The 15503-nt window shown below is 43.6% G+C and overlaps 1 protein-coding gene across 3 annotated transcripts in view; it reads left to right on the top strand.

Annotated features, from left to right (window-relative positions):
- Window positions 1-4281: 4281 nt before the first annotated feature.
- ST8SIA5 (ST8 alpha-N-acetyl-neuraminide alpha-2,8-sialyltransferase 5) overlaps window positions 4282-15503 on the top strand; it is a 32167-nt gene continuing 20945 nt past the window's right edge. The window contains exon 1 of one of the 3 annotated variants that reach the window (XM_072132885.1): window positions 4282-4987. In XM_072132885.1, the coding sequence (XP_071988986.1) occupies window positions 4857-4987 (131 nt within the window). In that variant the 5' untranslated portion in view covers window positions 4282-4856. The remainder of the gene's footprint in view (window positions 4988-15503) is intronic. The other 2 variants (XM_072132892.1, XM_072132899.1) reach the window with 2 other exon arrangements.

The raw sequence follows: 15503 nt of genomic DNA, 5'->3' as shown, positions 1-15503 counted from the left end.
CTATTCGGTGCAAAACTGAAAAATTCGGGTTAACCCGCCATAAAATCACAATTCGGGCCCTTAGTAAATGACCCCCAATATGTAACACAACACCCAGTATTAATAATCAATGCAAAGATAGATGGGTGCCTGATTCGGTCCCAGCACCTCCACCGATCACTTTATTGAAGGAACAGTGTAAACAGATAAGACATCACAGCTCCATACACCACGTAGTGGCCTAGAATGGTACTGCAGTTTTCTCGTAAAAAAAAGTACAAACACCTCAAAATTCACTAGAAACCTAAATCTACAAAGTAAAAGCAACAAGTTCTGGAATAATGAGATTAGAAACATTTTGCATAGTTCTGAGGTCAATAGAAACTGGAATCTGATTGGTTGTTGCTCTGCTTGTCTTTTGCGCTACTTTTGATAAGTTGCTGCTTTGGTTTTGCTCGGTAACGCCGTTTGCTCGCTGTCTCCTTTTATAAATCCTCCTATAGCTGTTGTTCTTTGTGTCTGGATTCCTTAGTTTTCCTCTAATAAATCTGTCTGCAGTCATTTTCTGCTATGTGAATCTCTCGCTCTATTTCATCCCTAAAAATTTCCATTTTTTTTTTCTTTAATAAACTCGCACAGTTTGGAGAATATTTATCAAACTATTCACCGCCATCTCCTGACTATAATGTGGATGGGGTCTGCTCAGTGGTCACCGACTGATCCTGTACTATTTGGGATTACCCCTACAGTCATAGCTTGTGTCGCCCTCTTCTGGCAGGTTGCATAAATTCTATTTGGCTCTTAGTAAAATCTTTTACTGACAAAATCTATGGGCACCCAACTTTCCCAGGATCCGGAATGGCAAGTCTGTAGTTAAAGGGGAATTCCAGAGAATTCCTGAGTCCTGGGAGCAGGGCAGTAGAAAGTAGCTGCAGCCTTTGTATCCTCATACATTCTTTATTTACTCCACACCATCCCCCTCCCTCCGCTGCTTGTTCACTGCAGGTGACAGGAAGATGGGATGGGGGAGGGAGCTGGATGAGTGTGGAGGAGAGGAGACTGACACAGGCACAAACAGGCTGCAGCTGTCCCTCCCCCAGGACTCATCCACATGCTGCTGGGTTGGAGCCAGGTAATGTGAAATAAAGTTCTATAAAGTACTGAAATGATTCAGTATGCTGACAATGATATTTTTTAAATCAGCGTAGAAAAGGCTATTGGGACCTGTTACCAGCTAAATGTGACATTCTTAGTGACTGATTTGCTTTTACACTGCAAATAGAGATAGATAGAGATATAGGGGCTCATTTACCAGGAAAGCAGAGGCCCTGAAATAATTGCAAATGCTATTTTGCCCTCTCCGTCAAGCCATGAAGGGGGGGGGGGGGGGCGGATGGCCGAACGGAGGGCGCGGCCGGCCGGGAGTGGGCCGGCACATGGTGTTACTGTCTCCCTTGGCGGCAGAGAAGTCCGGTGCTTAAAGGGTTATTCCCATCTAGCCTTCCAGTTCACATACATGTGCAGTATTGGGCCACAACAATGGACCTGTACAAGATTCTGCCAGGGTGCAAGGTAATTAAAACACACAATTATATTGTAATGCTTAGAGAAAGCAGAAGGGAGGGGGGGGGGGTATTTGCACTGCAGGTGTGATGTGATGGGCAGATGTGATCGGGCTTCTACAACCTGTCTTTGGTAAAAATTGGGTCCCTTGTGACAGGTTCCCCTTAATGAACACTGAAACATTTCAGACTGTGTATTTCTATCTCTCGGGGGCGCCAGTAATGTTTCACTGGTTGTTTTGCAGACGAAAAACCGACTTGTTTACCAGACAATCAGACAGCTTGACCTGTAGAATGACAGCTGCTGGCTGGAAACTTGTTTACAATTTAGAAACTTCCTGCCATAGAATATTACAGGTACTTAATGTAGGTCTATGGGAAAACGCTTTGTCATTGTTTTTGTGCTAATATTTAACCAATCCTCCCTGGTAGAAGGTATAAGGAGAATAGTCCCAGTCCTTAGTGTCTGTAGTTGGGGAACAGGACTCAGAGGAGAAGACTGCCGGTGCACCGGAGCAACCAGAAGAAGAAGCTGAGATGGAGGTACTCTGCCATAGACCCTGGGCTCCAGCCTGTGACCAGGGTACCAGCCTTCTGAGAAGGAGAGGGACAGCTAGCCCAGGGCTTTCCTCAGCATTGACCCTTTGACTGCCAGGGATGAGATTGGAGAAGTCATCCTGTGATTTGCTTGTATTGCTCTGCACCTGAAGTTCACAGTTCACTGCAGACCCTGACTCTCTGGATTTATTTCCCATTGGGGTGCACCGCACCTTACCATCCCTTCTGGAGAGCAGCAACACGTGGTGACACCACAAGGTGCCTGGTGGACCCTGCATAGCATTAGAGCCACCCCTAACCCGGGCACGGCAATAGGACAGAGCCATTACAAGTGAGGTGGCTGACGAAGGAGCAGGAAGCGCCTGTAATCCATCTTGTGGTAAACCCACTAGAGCTGCAATGCTTCCCATAGGCCAGTAGAGAGCGCCACAGCGCTGCTTCATCCGAGTATCAGACACATGGGAGAGAGTGATCCGCTCTGCATAGGAAGATGAAGTGGAGTCTCCTGCAGTGAGGAAGTACCCAGGAGCTTATTGGATCTAGAACTGAACCAGCGCCTATCGACCACTAACACAGACTTTGTATGTTTTTCTTCTTTCTTTTTTTATGCCAAAACTTGTATCTTTTTTTTAGAAAAGAGAGGATATTGGTAAAGTGTTTGGCACATCCTTCTGGCAGCTGTAACTCATTGCACCTACATTTAGCACCTACAGCTCCCAAATCCTAGGGTCTGGTCTGGTATATTGCAATGGGTAGTTACTAAAAGATAAAGTCATAGCCCTTAAAGGAAATCTACCATGAAAATCCATCCTGATAAACCAGGGACATTACTCATAGATCCGGGCACCGGGACTGTGGTATCTACTCATATTTCTAATCCATGGCTGCCTTCCTTCTAAATCAATTTATAAAATGATGCTAAATTAGACTGTTACACTGTGCAGTTCACTTCCCAACTCCCACTGTGTGAGATTACAGAAGGCAGAGGGAGCGGGAAGTGCTTCTGCACACTGGGGGGTGTTACCAGTGCCCCTCCTTGCTGTAGATCCACAGGCTGTTACACTGTCTTCCATTTCCTCTTCTCCCTCAACACTTACCCTCTTCCACTGCACAAGTGCTCCTGCACAATGTAACAGACTGTGAAGCTGCAGCACTGAGGAGCTCTGGTAACACCCCCAGGAGCCCTTCTGACTCATTAACATAATTTGATTTTAAACGTTCATTTTAGAAGGAAGAGACCATGGGTAACACATGTAAGAAGATTATCATAGTCACGGTGCCTGGATCTATGGGTAATGTCCCTGGTTTTGATGGTAGATTTCCTTTAATTTATGCTAATGAACCTGAGGGCCTACCCTAGCCCCTCTGTATCTGGCTTTTCACTTGCTGTTACACTGTCTCACCATCAGTGTATATATATATATATATACATACTCTTGATATCTGTGTAGGTAATGTGTACAAAGGGTTATGTTTCAGTTGTGTTCCACTCATCTCATCTCGGCTATTACTGCCCTCATTGATAAGTAATAAAATAATAATAATAATTGATAATAATAATAATAATAATATAAAACATAACAAAAGTAATAAATGTAGTAATAATAATAATGTAATTATTATTGTAGTATTTATTTTAAGATTATTATTGTTAGCATTGCATTATTATTATTGTAATATTATTATTTATTATATTATTATTTATTGTATTATTATAGTATTATTATTTATTGCATTATTATTATATTATTATTTATTATGTCAATTTTATTATTATTATTATAGTATTATTATTTATTATATTATTATTTATTGCATTATTATTATATTATTATTTATTATGTCATTTTTTAATTATTATTATTATAGTGTTATTATTTATTGTAATGTTATTTAGTGTATTATTATGATATTATTTATTGCAATATTATTATTTAGTGTATTACTATTAATCATAAATAATAATAATTCCTTTATTTATAAAGCGCCTACAGATTACGCAGATTATTATTATTATTATGAACTCATATTTTTGTATCAGGACCAGAGACTCGATACATTAGTTCCGCAATCTCACATTCTGTACATATAGAAACACAAAAAGACAATGTAAATGTATTTGGTTCCCCATCCCCTGGCAGCTGAGATAAATCAGTGCAGGAGGCGCAGCCATTGGCAGTGTCAGGCAGCGGGCACCTCGCCTGGAGCCGTGTCCTTGGGCAGATGCACGCTGTGACCTTGGCTGTGTGCAGACAGGAGCCCCCAGCAATCTGCCCTGTGATCAGGAGGCTGCAGCACACAATGCAGTACTGCAGCTGATGACTGCAGAGGCACAGACATGAGGGAGATGTGATGCTGCTGCCAGGGCACAGACATGCTGCCTGCCTCCTGCTGCCAGTCACCATCAGCCTCATCATGGAGAAGATAATTAGCGGCAGAGGCTTGTGAGAGGGGAGGAGGAGAGAGACACAGAGAAGGGGCTGCCAGGGAGCTGCCTGTTCTGCGCCCCTCTGCTGGGGAGAATCCGTCCCTCTTTCCATGTCCTGGGCTTTTGTAAACTTTACCCTAGAAGCGGCACAATGGGGTACCTTGTCCTCTGGATGGGTGAGCCTAGGGGGGCTGGACGAGGGGCTTGTTATGCTTCCAATGTGAATAACAAGGACATCTTCTTCCCCGCAGTCCTGCAATAAATAAGCAGCTTCAGAGACATTGCAGGTCCCTGGGGTGGTGATTATTTTTGTGGGGGTCTCCCTGGCCATGGGGTACGCAGACCCCTCATCCAGCAGGGACCTGCTGGGGAACAGAACTTTATTTTTTATCTTCATCTGCGCCTTTGCCGTGGTGACCTTGCTGCAACAAATCCTGTACGGCAGGAACTACATCAAGAGGTAAGTGGCGTTTAACCCTTTCCTCCGCAGCCCGTCGGATCACGCCGGTGACTTTGAGCAAGGTGATCCATTAACCCTTTCCTTCGTAGGCGATCCCCCCCCCATTGCGCTACTGCATGCGGCGGTGAATATTTCTGCTGTCAGGTCTGTTCTATAGTCCCTGCTGGCACGTGAGGGGTTAACCGGTGCCGTCACATGTGTCCGAGTGTATCCATGTGTGTGTCCTGTTATGGTAACATGCTGGCAACAATGTATCCCATGACCTAAGTGTGAACAGCAGGCTGGGCATAGAAGAGGCATCAAGTTCTTACACCAAGTTTCGCAGGGACGATGAGGTTATAATGTGTTTTACCTTGATTACAGAAGAGCTTGCAATCACATAAGATCCCCCCCCCCTATACATTAATAATGGCACAAACTGTGTGTTCTGTGCCTGAGCATAATAATGGGTCGGCGCTGTGAGAGTGGGTGGCAGTGCCACTTTGTACAGCACCGCAGGTATAATTACACCCAGTGACGTTTTCTATACAATCACGTGCGGACTGTGTGCCGTAAGTGTCAGTAATACTTCCTATAGGCTCTATAGGTGTAGAAAGTATTAAAGGATGACAGACTATGAAATGACTTGATAGAACAAGTCCCTATAATGAGACAAGTTATCGTAGCGTAGGGTGAAAATATTAGCACCTACAGATGATATAGTACAGGTGATACTCCCAGTGCCTATAGACTGATATAGAATATGATCAGACAACTATAGAAAAGGTATCCGAGAACAGAGTCTGATATCGGCGCTTATAGAATAGTGCGATTATATAGGCCCTGCTAATGTGTATATTGATTATATTACACTAGAATAGAACATATATCATATACAGAAGCTATAGCATGTGACTAGGCAGAGTTGATAACCTATAGCGCGATAGATATATGTTATTGTATGTACGAGTATGTGTATATAGGATTTGGTAAAATCCTCTATAGAACGCTGTATAGTATGTGAATAGATTGCTATAAAATCTATAGGATTATAGATGGAAGTTCTGACTTGTTATATACATATAATTATATTGGACCTCTACATGGGGTGGATGTATATAGTGATTCCTGGACCTATATATCAGTTTACCACTGTATAAGCACATACAGTACAGTATATACACATTTGGACATATGTACAGTATATACGTGTAGCTGTAGTCTATGTGGATAGCAGGTACTTATAGGACATTATATACGAACCAAGACATCAGATTAGCGGCCGGATACACAACTTCCCAAAAACATTTTGTCTCATTTGAGAACGGATGGCAACACCCGCACCTATAGAATCTCATTATATTATAGATAGTACAGTGAATACATAGTCTGCGGTCCTAGGATATTTTTCAAGGTAAGCAGAAGCCACAGTACCAGCACCTATAAAATCTTGCCTATGGAAGGCTGGGACTACCAACCTCTACAGTAAGTACAGAGACTAGATTGCTGAACATTAGTGATAGCACCTATAGATCCTCAGTTTTGGGTGATAAGTCAAAGGATGCACATAGGAGAAGACACATTGTCATTCTGTGATCTATAGAGAACTTCATGATGTGGCAGAACTTACCGGACTTGGAGAATAATAGTGACAGTGACATAGTGGGGGTGACACCGCTGGGCTCCTATATGGATGTGCCCATAGGTGAAATACATTGGCAGCTAAGTGTAACCTCAAGTTTTTGGGGGGGCCCTTGTTATGTGTCAGGGTCATGTCAGTCCTGGAGGTACAAGATGTTTTTTTTTCACTCATCTATGAATTTTGTTGCCACTTTTTAGTTGTTTGTTTGTGCAGAATTATAAATGCTGCTCTGCAGGTGATGCTTCATCTCGCGCTGGTCACATGACACCAAGAGGACTGGTTACATGTGGAGAACTTGCTGGTCTTCCCCTGTACAGTACAGTCTGTATAGGGGGTGTATTTAAAGGGGCTTTTCCATATATGACATTTAAAGGGGTTGGCAACTCTCCTCTATTAGACACGTCTCTGCATGTACATGTAGCTGTGTCTTTGCCTTTGATAGCTTCAGCACGCTGCCCCCTGCATATATACACAGCTCCCTCTCTCTGCTCATGGTATCTCCCTCTGTGTCTTTCATCTCACAGTTCGTACTCGCTGATAGAGACAAGAAAGGGGGAGGGAGCAGGATGAGTCCTAACTCTCCTTCTACAGCTCCTCCTATTCAGCATAGACATGTAAACAAAGAACCACAGTGAGTCTGCACACAGTACAAAAGTAAGTAACAGGACTGCTGAATCACTTGATGATCGGTCAGAGATTATGCACAAGGCAGTAAAAGGCGCTAAGGCAACTTATATAATAGTGGCCAACCCCTTTAACTTGTGCTGCGGCTCCATTGACTTCTGTAGGACTAAGTTTGCAATACCGGGCAGCTAAGGTGGACTTGTAGTCTGTTCTTCTGCTTATCACCCCCCTATATAGATTGATATCAATAATATATGACCTATTGTCAGCGCCATGGAATATCTACAGCCGTATACTATATTACTATGGAATAACGTGTCCTGCCGGATGTCATCCACTAAAGACCTGAAATCTGGGGACTGAGTAACCCCTGAATTATTGATTAGTTGCTCCAGTAATGGGATATAGCAGGCTTCTGAATGGGGCCCCACTTCACACTTATATACATATTTGTACACTCACACATGCAAGTTACAATCACACATTTATACTCATGCACACACATATAGAGCATATACACACACATATATAGTGCCAAATACAAACATACAGCATATATACACACATACACTATATACACATACCATACACTGTATACACTTACAGCATATACACATCATAGATACAACACATATATGTTATATACATATTAAGCTTTAGCGTTGCACGTCGGATGACGGGGCCCCCTGAAACTGCGGGCCCAATAGCAGCCGCTATGGCTGCTACCACTGTAGTTACGCCCCCTGCTGCTAAGTTTGTATAGAATTCAGTGCTGCAGGTGTATAATGTATGGAGCTCCCTAACTGTCCCATTATTTGCAGGATTGTCTCCTGAAATGGGGCACAAAATGTGCAGTTTTCAGAAATTTGCATAAAAATGGGCAACCCCAAGCATTCAGGAGGAGCTTATGGGAATTCACGCGTGATGTCACCTCCCTCTCCCAGCATCACACAGGTTTACCTATAAAAGTCAGGAAAATATGACTCCTCTCAACCCAATTTCATATGAGATGAGTCAAGTTTAGTGGTTGCCCGGGGGGAGGGGTTGTCACATTAGGATTATGGCATTGTGATCTACAGAACCAAAGACACAGGCAGCTAAAGACATAGTTGGAAATGCAAGTTGAAAATTTCAGATCCAGCTCTTGCCTATTTTAACAGTTTATGTCCAGTTTTGTAGCTCACAGAACCATAAGCCTGATGTGTTCTGAAAGACGGGATTGTTATTTTTTTTATATGAAACCAGCAGCATTTTGTAGGTGCTATAGATCCACAGATAGGGGTTTCTGAAGTGACACTACTCCTGTAACCACTAAACTTGACTCATCTAATGAGGTGAGAAGAGTCATTTTGTCAGATTTAGGGGAGATTTTTTTTTTTTTAATCGGTAAACAAGTGAGATTTCTAGAAAGGACATTTTATACCATCGCTAAGGGGACTGGGAGTTTAGTGGGGTAAAACCTGGTGACTGGAACATGGTGGAGATTTGCCTAAGGGCAGAGGGGTTAAAGGAAGGAGGGTGCACAGAAGAAGCTCCCTATCAGCCCTGTCCACCAGGAGGAGGAGGAAGCTGATGGTCAGCATTAGATCCTCTAACTAGTCTGAATTTACGTTGGACAAAGGGCACAGAAGGAGAGTTTTTTGAATGCAGCTTTGGTTGTGATTGGAGTAAACAGCCCCATATAACTTATAATATGAGTAAAGTGAATGATTTATTCCTGCATTTATCTGTGAGATCACCACCGCACAGCTGCGGACCCCCCACGTGCTGCAGGATATCACCTGCTTTGGCCCTGGTAATATTTCCATCCTGTCACCAGCTCGGTCCCCGGAGTGTTCATACTCTATATTCAGCGCACTTCGCAGAAACGCTTTACACTCGTTTAGTGGAATAAAACGAGTCATTTTTCAGATTTTTTTTTTTTTTTTTTCTCTAATTCTTTTACTGGATTTATAATCTCTTTTGCCGAATAAATTCAGCTCCTACTAAGCCGTTTTATCTACAGACGGAGCCGCGTGGGAAGCAGCCCCCACACCCCGGCGCAGGCTTCAGACTGTACTAAGGGCTGCGTGCTGACAACTGTGCACAAACATGAAGGTATCAATTAAAGGGCGCGTCCAGTTACAGGTAACATCAGGTTAATAATGGGAAATCATCACCTCCTGATTAGGGACCCAAACTGAGGCAGGTTTTTGCACACAGGAGGCAATATGTGGGACAGTTATAGGGGCACATTTACTTACCCATCCCTTCTCGATCCCCGGGTCTGCCGCGATTCACAAAGATCGTGTGCCCGATATCCTGCATGTGACGCTTCCCCGCTCAGGTCCCCGGAGTTCACCTTCTTCTTCCTGGTGCATGTAAGTGCATTGTCGTGCAACACAATGGGGCACATTTACTTACCCATCCCGTCGCGTTCCCCGAGGTGCGTTGTCCGTCGAGAATTTGGAGCTGCCACAATTCACTAAGAGCGTGCACCCGATATCCTGCATGTGTCGCTTGCCCTGCTGAGGTCAGACACAGTTCACCTTCTTCTTCCCGGTGCATGTAAGTGCTGATCTTGTGACACAATTTCGATGTTAAATTCCGCGGTTTGTCCGAATCAGTCAGGTTGTCTGACGTCTGTGCCCCCCGATTTGTGTCACATGCAAGCCGGCGCCGATGCGCCACCATCCGATCGCGTGCGGCAAAAACCCGGGGCAATTCAGGGCAAATCGGAAGTAGTAAATGTGCCCCATAGTCTAAACAGAGGCAACTGGCTTAGTGGTTATAGAGGCTAATAAGAGGAAGTTGGGCGCTGGATATGGATCAGTTTCTTACTTTTTTGGTCACTTTTAATTTTTTTTCATTCTACATGTAAAAATCGACTCATATGCAATGCAGTTCCACAGTTTGCCTGGGTTAAGGGGACATCTAGTGTGATCCACACTTTTTAGTCTTACGGGAGTCTCCCCCTGGCCAATCATAGCCGCTGGCTAGTTGCTTAGGGCATCAACTTGCCGGATTGACTGTTCAGCTGAACCTTAAACTCTCTAGCTAGGAATCCAAATTCTTGATCTGTTATCTAGATCTGGATCATGCCATGACCTTGAGGGTTGCCTTATCATTTTAACTATGGGCCACCTTGCCTATGAGTAGCCCTCCATAGATGGTAACTTGAAGCTGCTGGTTCCCAATGTAAAATATGTACTAGACCTCATTGTCAGGGGCGTAACTTGAGGGGGTGCAAAGGTTGCAGTCGCACCAGTGCCCAAGAGGTTTAGGGGGCCCTTATGGTGTCATTTTCCCACATGGTTTCAGTTTCCCAACTGCTTTCACTATACGTATATATACGTATATTGTGGTAATTGTCTTATAGTTGTTATCCATGGCCTCCTTCCTTCTAAAATTAATGTTTTAAATTATGCAAATTATTATGCAAATTATGCATATGGGGTTACCAGAGCCCCTCCATGCTGCATCTTCACAGGCTGTTACTCTGTGCAGGATTACGCAAATTATGTGCAGGATTATGCAAATTATGCATATGATCTTACCAGAGTCCCTCCATGCTGCAGCTTCACAGGCTCTTACACTTCCACCCTCCCATCAGGCAGAGGGAGCGTGGAGGAGGGGGAAACAGTGTAACAGCCTTTGAAGCTACAGCACGAAGGAGCTCTGATAAAGCGCCCCAGTGCCCTTCTGGCTCATTTGCATAATTATAACATCTAATTTTATATAAATATAAGAAGATTACCACAGTCACGGTGCCTGGATCTAGGAGTAATGTCCCTGGTTTATCATTTCATGTAATGAAGAATTTCTCCACAATAATTTTGTTAATTCTTAGCTTAGAAAAAAAAAGGAAATATAAATTCTAAATTGTTCAACCCTGGAGCCGTTAGGATATTAAGAATCTGAATATTCAGCATTTTTCCAAGAAATTCAGCAGTTTGGTCAGTGCTGAAGTCCTGGGAGTTATAGACGGGGTCTGAACATGTCATTAGCCTCTATCTAGATGCGGATGGATTTGGGAAGTTCCAGGCGCGGGGCCCAAAATCTGGAAACAATTTATAAAATCCTAGAATACGTCAGTCACTTGTCTGACTCCCGCAAGACTCCTATGAAGGGACATTTGTTTCCTTTGGATAAAGCTTTCAAGATCCGACTTTTCAATTTTTTTGGACAAAATGATCTCCCTAATTCCTGGCCGGAGAACTAGAAGTGGATGTCACTTGTCATTACGTCTTGGTGGGGGGAGGACTCAAAGAATAAGAGGAATTTTAGTTTTTTATGAAAAATTCTAGTAGTTGCTTCTGACAACCAATTAAGGCATATAATGGGGTAGAAGACTTCTGCTCAGGATCTCAGTACTGAAATAATGGAAATTTATCAGTTTTACCATGAAAATCCATCCTGATAAACCAGGGACATTACTCATAGATCCAGGCACCGGGACTGTGGTAAGTTTCTTTATATGTTATCGATGGCCTCCTGCCTTCTAATATCAACTTTTATAACTATGCTAATGTTCCAGATGGGCTCTGGAGGTGTTACCAGTGCCCTTCCGTGCTGTAACTTCACAGGCTGTTACACTGTCTCCCCTTCCTTTAACACTTACCGTCTTACAAGTGCTTCTGCACAATGTAACAGCCTGTGAAGCTGCAGCACAAAGTGCTTCTTTTAACACCCCCAGAGCCCTTCTGGCTCATTAGAATAATTTTGAAAGTTGGTTTTAGAAGGAAGGAGGCCATAATAATCAATATAAGAAGATACCACAGTCATGGTGCCCGGATCTATAAGTAATGTCCCTGGTTTATCAGGGGGGATTTTTAAGGTATATTTCCTTTATAGGGAACCTGTCAGGATGATGTCCCACTTATTATCCTGCATTTCTTCCCTCTGTGCTTGTGTCCTGACCTCATTCTGGAGCTCGGTGCCTGTGTGGTGAAGCAGTGATGCTGGTGTAATACTAATAGCTGGGATCCCTGCACATGTGCCATAGATTCACCAGCTTCATTGAATCCCCACGCAGGCGCCGAGAGCTCCAGAGAAGAGTCCAATGTGCCTTTTTGAACTCATCTTTAGGTAAGTATCGTTTGTTTTGTATCGGCCACAGACAGGGATATAACACAGCGATATCATGACATTAAACCAAAGGTAGGTGATTCAGTGTCACAAATCCCCCTGACAGGTTCCTTTTAAAGCTTAATTTTTAAAAATATTTACAACTTCTTACTATTCATTTAGTTTCAGGCTATTTTCAGGTTCTCTGCTTGCTGTCAGTGAATGGTAAGAGTATTAGTTATAGTTGGGGCGGAAGTGGGGGGTGTTTATTATTTATTATTGGCTTTCGCATACTTTTTTTTTTGTGGATTTTTTTTCTTGCTGCACCTTGTGCACCGTATTTTTTTTATTTTGCTGCTTTTCTCCACATGCCATTTTTTTTGTAGCTTAATCCTGACACTTTTCCTGCGCTTCTAGGTTCCTAACATTTTTTTGGGTGAAATTTTTGGAACAAAATTAGATGAACAAAAAGCAAGTCTACCAAGTTCTAGCTCATTTTCATGTATGTGGAGTAAGTTCAGACATTTTTATAATAATAATAATAATAATAATTCCTTTATGTATACAGCGCACACAGATTACGCAGAGCTGCACAGAACTTGCCAAATCAGTCCCTGTCCCCAATGGTGCTCACAATCTAATCATCCTACCAGTATGTTTTGGAGTGTGGGAAGAAACCGGAGGACCCGGAGGAAACCCACGCAAACAGGGAGAGAACATACAAACTCTTAGCAGATGTTGACCCTGGGAGTTTTGCGCCAAATAATTAAGCCCTGGGACAGCAGGGTGGCTCAGTAGTTAGCATTACAGCCTCGCAGCACGGTGGCTTAGTGGTTTGCATAACAGCCTTGGGTTTAGGTCCCAGGGTCAACATCTGCAAAGAGTTTATATGTTCTCTCCGTGTTTGTGTGGGTTTCCCCTGGGTCCTCCGGTTTCCTCCCACACTCCAAAACATACTGGTAGGTGGATTAGATTGTGAGCCCCATTGGAGACAGTTAATAATTTCTCATGCTTTGTGCAGCGCTGCGTAATCTGTGTGCGCTATATACATAAAGGAATTATTATTATGATTATATAAGCCCTTGCGCTGAAATGTAACATCCCAGTCTAACAAACCACATAATTCATACGCCAAAATAACGGACCCTACAATACTATTACTGACCCCTGTATATAGCTGGTCCTGTTATCAGCTTAGTTGTAGAAGTGGATGCAGTTGTATCTCATACAATGCTCCCTGTGTGTAGCCGCCTGAACTGATACATTGTAGCAAACTTGCAGTGAGATTTGTGCAGCTCCTGCTGGTGGATCCCCACTGATCAGCATGAAAAGTTGGGAAAACCCTTTTAACTAGTAGGGTTTGGCTTTGCACCTTCCAAAAAGGGGGATTTAGGGGGATTTAAGGATTTATTCTGTGATTACATATCCTAAGTATAGGTGATCCAGGTCAGATCCTCTGCAGCATCTCAGTTTATCCCTTTAAGAATCCCAAATGGTGACATAAAATGTGACTTATTTGTGTAGGTGGATGAACTGCAGTTTGCCAGGTCCCTGCTCTCATATTAGCACCTTCTATATGTACCCGGGGTTGTGCTCGCACCTCTGATTCGTCTGCTGTGATACTATTTCAGGGCTGCACCTCCCCCACTATATGGATATTACAGGATATAACACAATGTGATGGCTGATGCTTGTAATTGACTCTTATTAGATAAGATAAGACCCTTAAAAAGGTAATTCAATAGCTTCTTAGTTCGGTAAAGGTAAGTAGCCACCACTATGACCACACACAAAACTTCCCAGAAACCCTTGGTTTAATTTGATGGACATGTGTCTTTTTTCAACCGTATAAACTATGAATGAAAAATCTGTACAATATCTGCAGCCATCATCATATAGAGCAGATTGTACAGATTGTAGAAAGTGTCCTATTTGCAGGCAGCATGTTATAGAGCAGGAGGAGCTGAGCAGATTGTTTATAGTGTCCTATCTGCAGGCAGCATGTTATAGAGCAGGAGGAGCTGAGCAGATTGTACCTAGTGTCCTATCTGCAGGCAGCATGTTATAGAGCAGGAGGAGCTGAGCAGATTGTACATAGTGTCCTATTTGCAGGCAGCATATTATAGAGCAGGAGGAGCTGAGCAGATTGTACATAGTGTCCTATCTGCAGGCAGCATGTTATAGAGCAGGAGGAGCTGAGCAGATTGTACATAGTTCCCTATCTGCAGGAAGCATGTTATAGAGCAGGAGGAGCTGAGCAGATTGTACATAGTGTCCTATCTGCAGGCAGCATGTTACAGGGCAGGGGGAGCTGAGCAGATTGTACATAGTGTCCTATCTGCAGGAAGCATGTTATAGAGCAGGAGGAGCTGAGCAGATTGTACATAGTGTTCTATCTGCAGGCAGCATGTTATAGAGCAGGAGGAGCTGAGCAGATTGTACATAGTTCCCTATCTGCAGGAAGCATGTTATAGAGCAGGAGGAGCTGAGCAGATTGTACATAGTGTCCTATCTGCAGGCAGCATGTTACAGGGCAGGGGGAGCTGAGCAGATTGTACATAGTGTTCTATCTGCAGGCAGCATGTTATAGAGCAGGAGGAGCTGAGCAGATTGTACATAGTTCCCTATCTGCAGGAAGCATGTTATAGAGCAGGAGGAGCTGAGCAGATTGTACATAGTGTCCTATCTGCAGGCAGCATGTTACAGGGCAGGGGGAGCTGAGCAGATTGTACATAGTGTCCTATCCGCAGGCAGCATGTTATAGAGCAGGAGGACCTGAGCAGATTGTACATAGTGTCCTATCTGCAGGCAGCATGTTATAGAGCAGGAGGAGCTGAGCAGATTGTACATAGTGTCCTATCTGCAGGCAGCATGTTATAGAGCAGGAGGAGCTGAGCAGATTGTACATAGTGTCCTATCTGCAGGCAGCATGTTACAGGGCAGGGGGAGCTGAGCAGATTGTACATAGTGTCCTATCTGCAGGCAGTATGTTATAGAGCAGGAGGAGCTGAGCAGATTATACAAAGTGTCCTATCTGCAGGCAGCATGTTATAGAGCAGGAGGAGCTGAGCAGATTGTACATAGTGTCCTATCTGCAGGCAGCATGTTATAGAGTAGGAGGAGCTGAGCAGATTGTACATAGTGTTCTATCTGCAGGCAGCATGTTAAAGGGCAGGGGGAGCTGAGCAGATTGTACATAGTGTCCTATCTGCAGGCAGCATGTTA

This window comes from Engystomops pustulosus, chromosome 1 (assembly GCF_040894005.1).
Source record: "Engystomops pustulosus chromosome 1, aEngPut4.maternal, whole genome shotgun sequence".
NCBI classification, from domain to species: Eukaryota; Metazoa; Chordata; class Amphibia; order Anura; family Leptodactylidae; genus Engystomops; species Engystomops pustulosus.
This window is presented reverse-complemented; position numbering and strand designations above follow the sequence as displayed.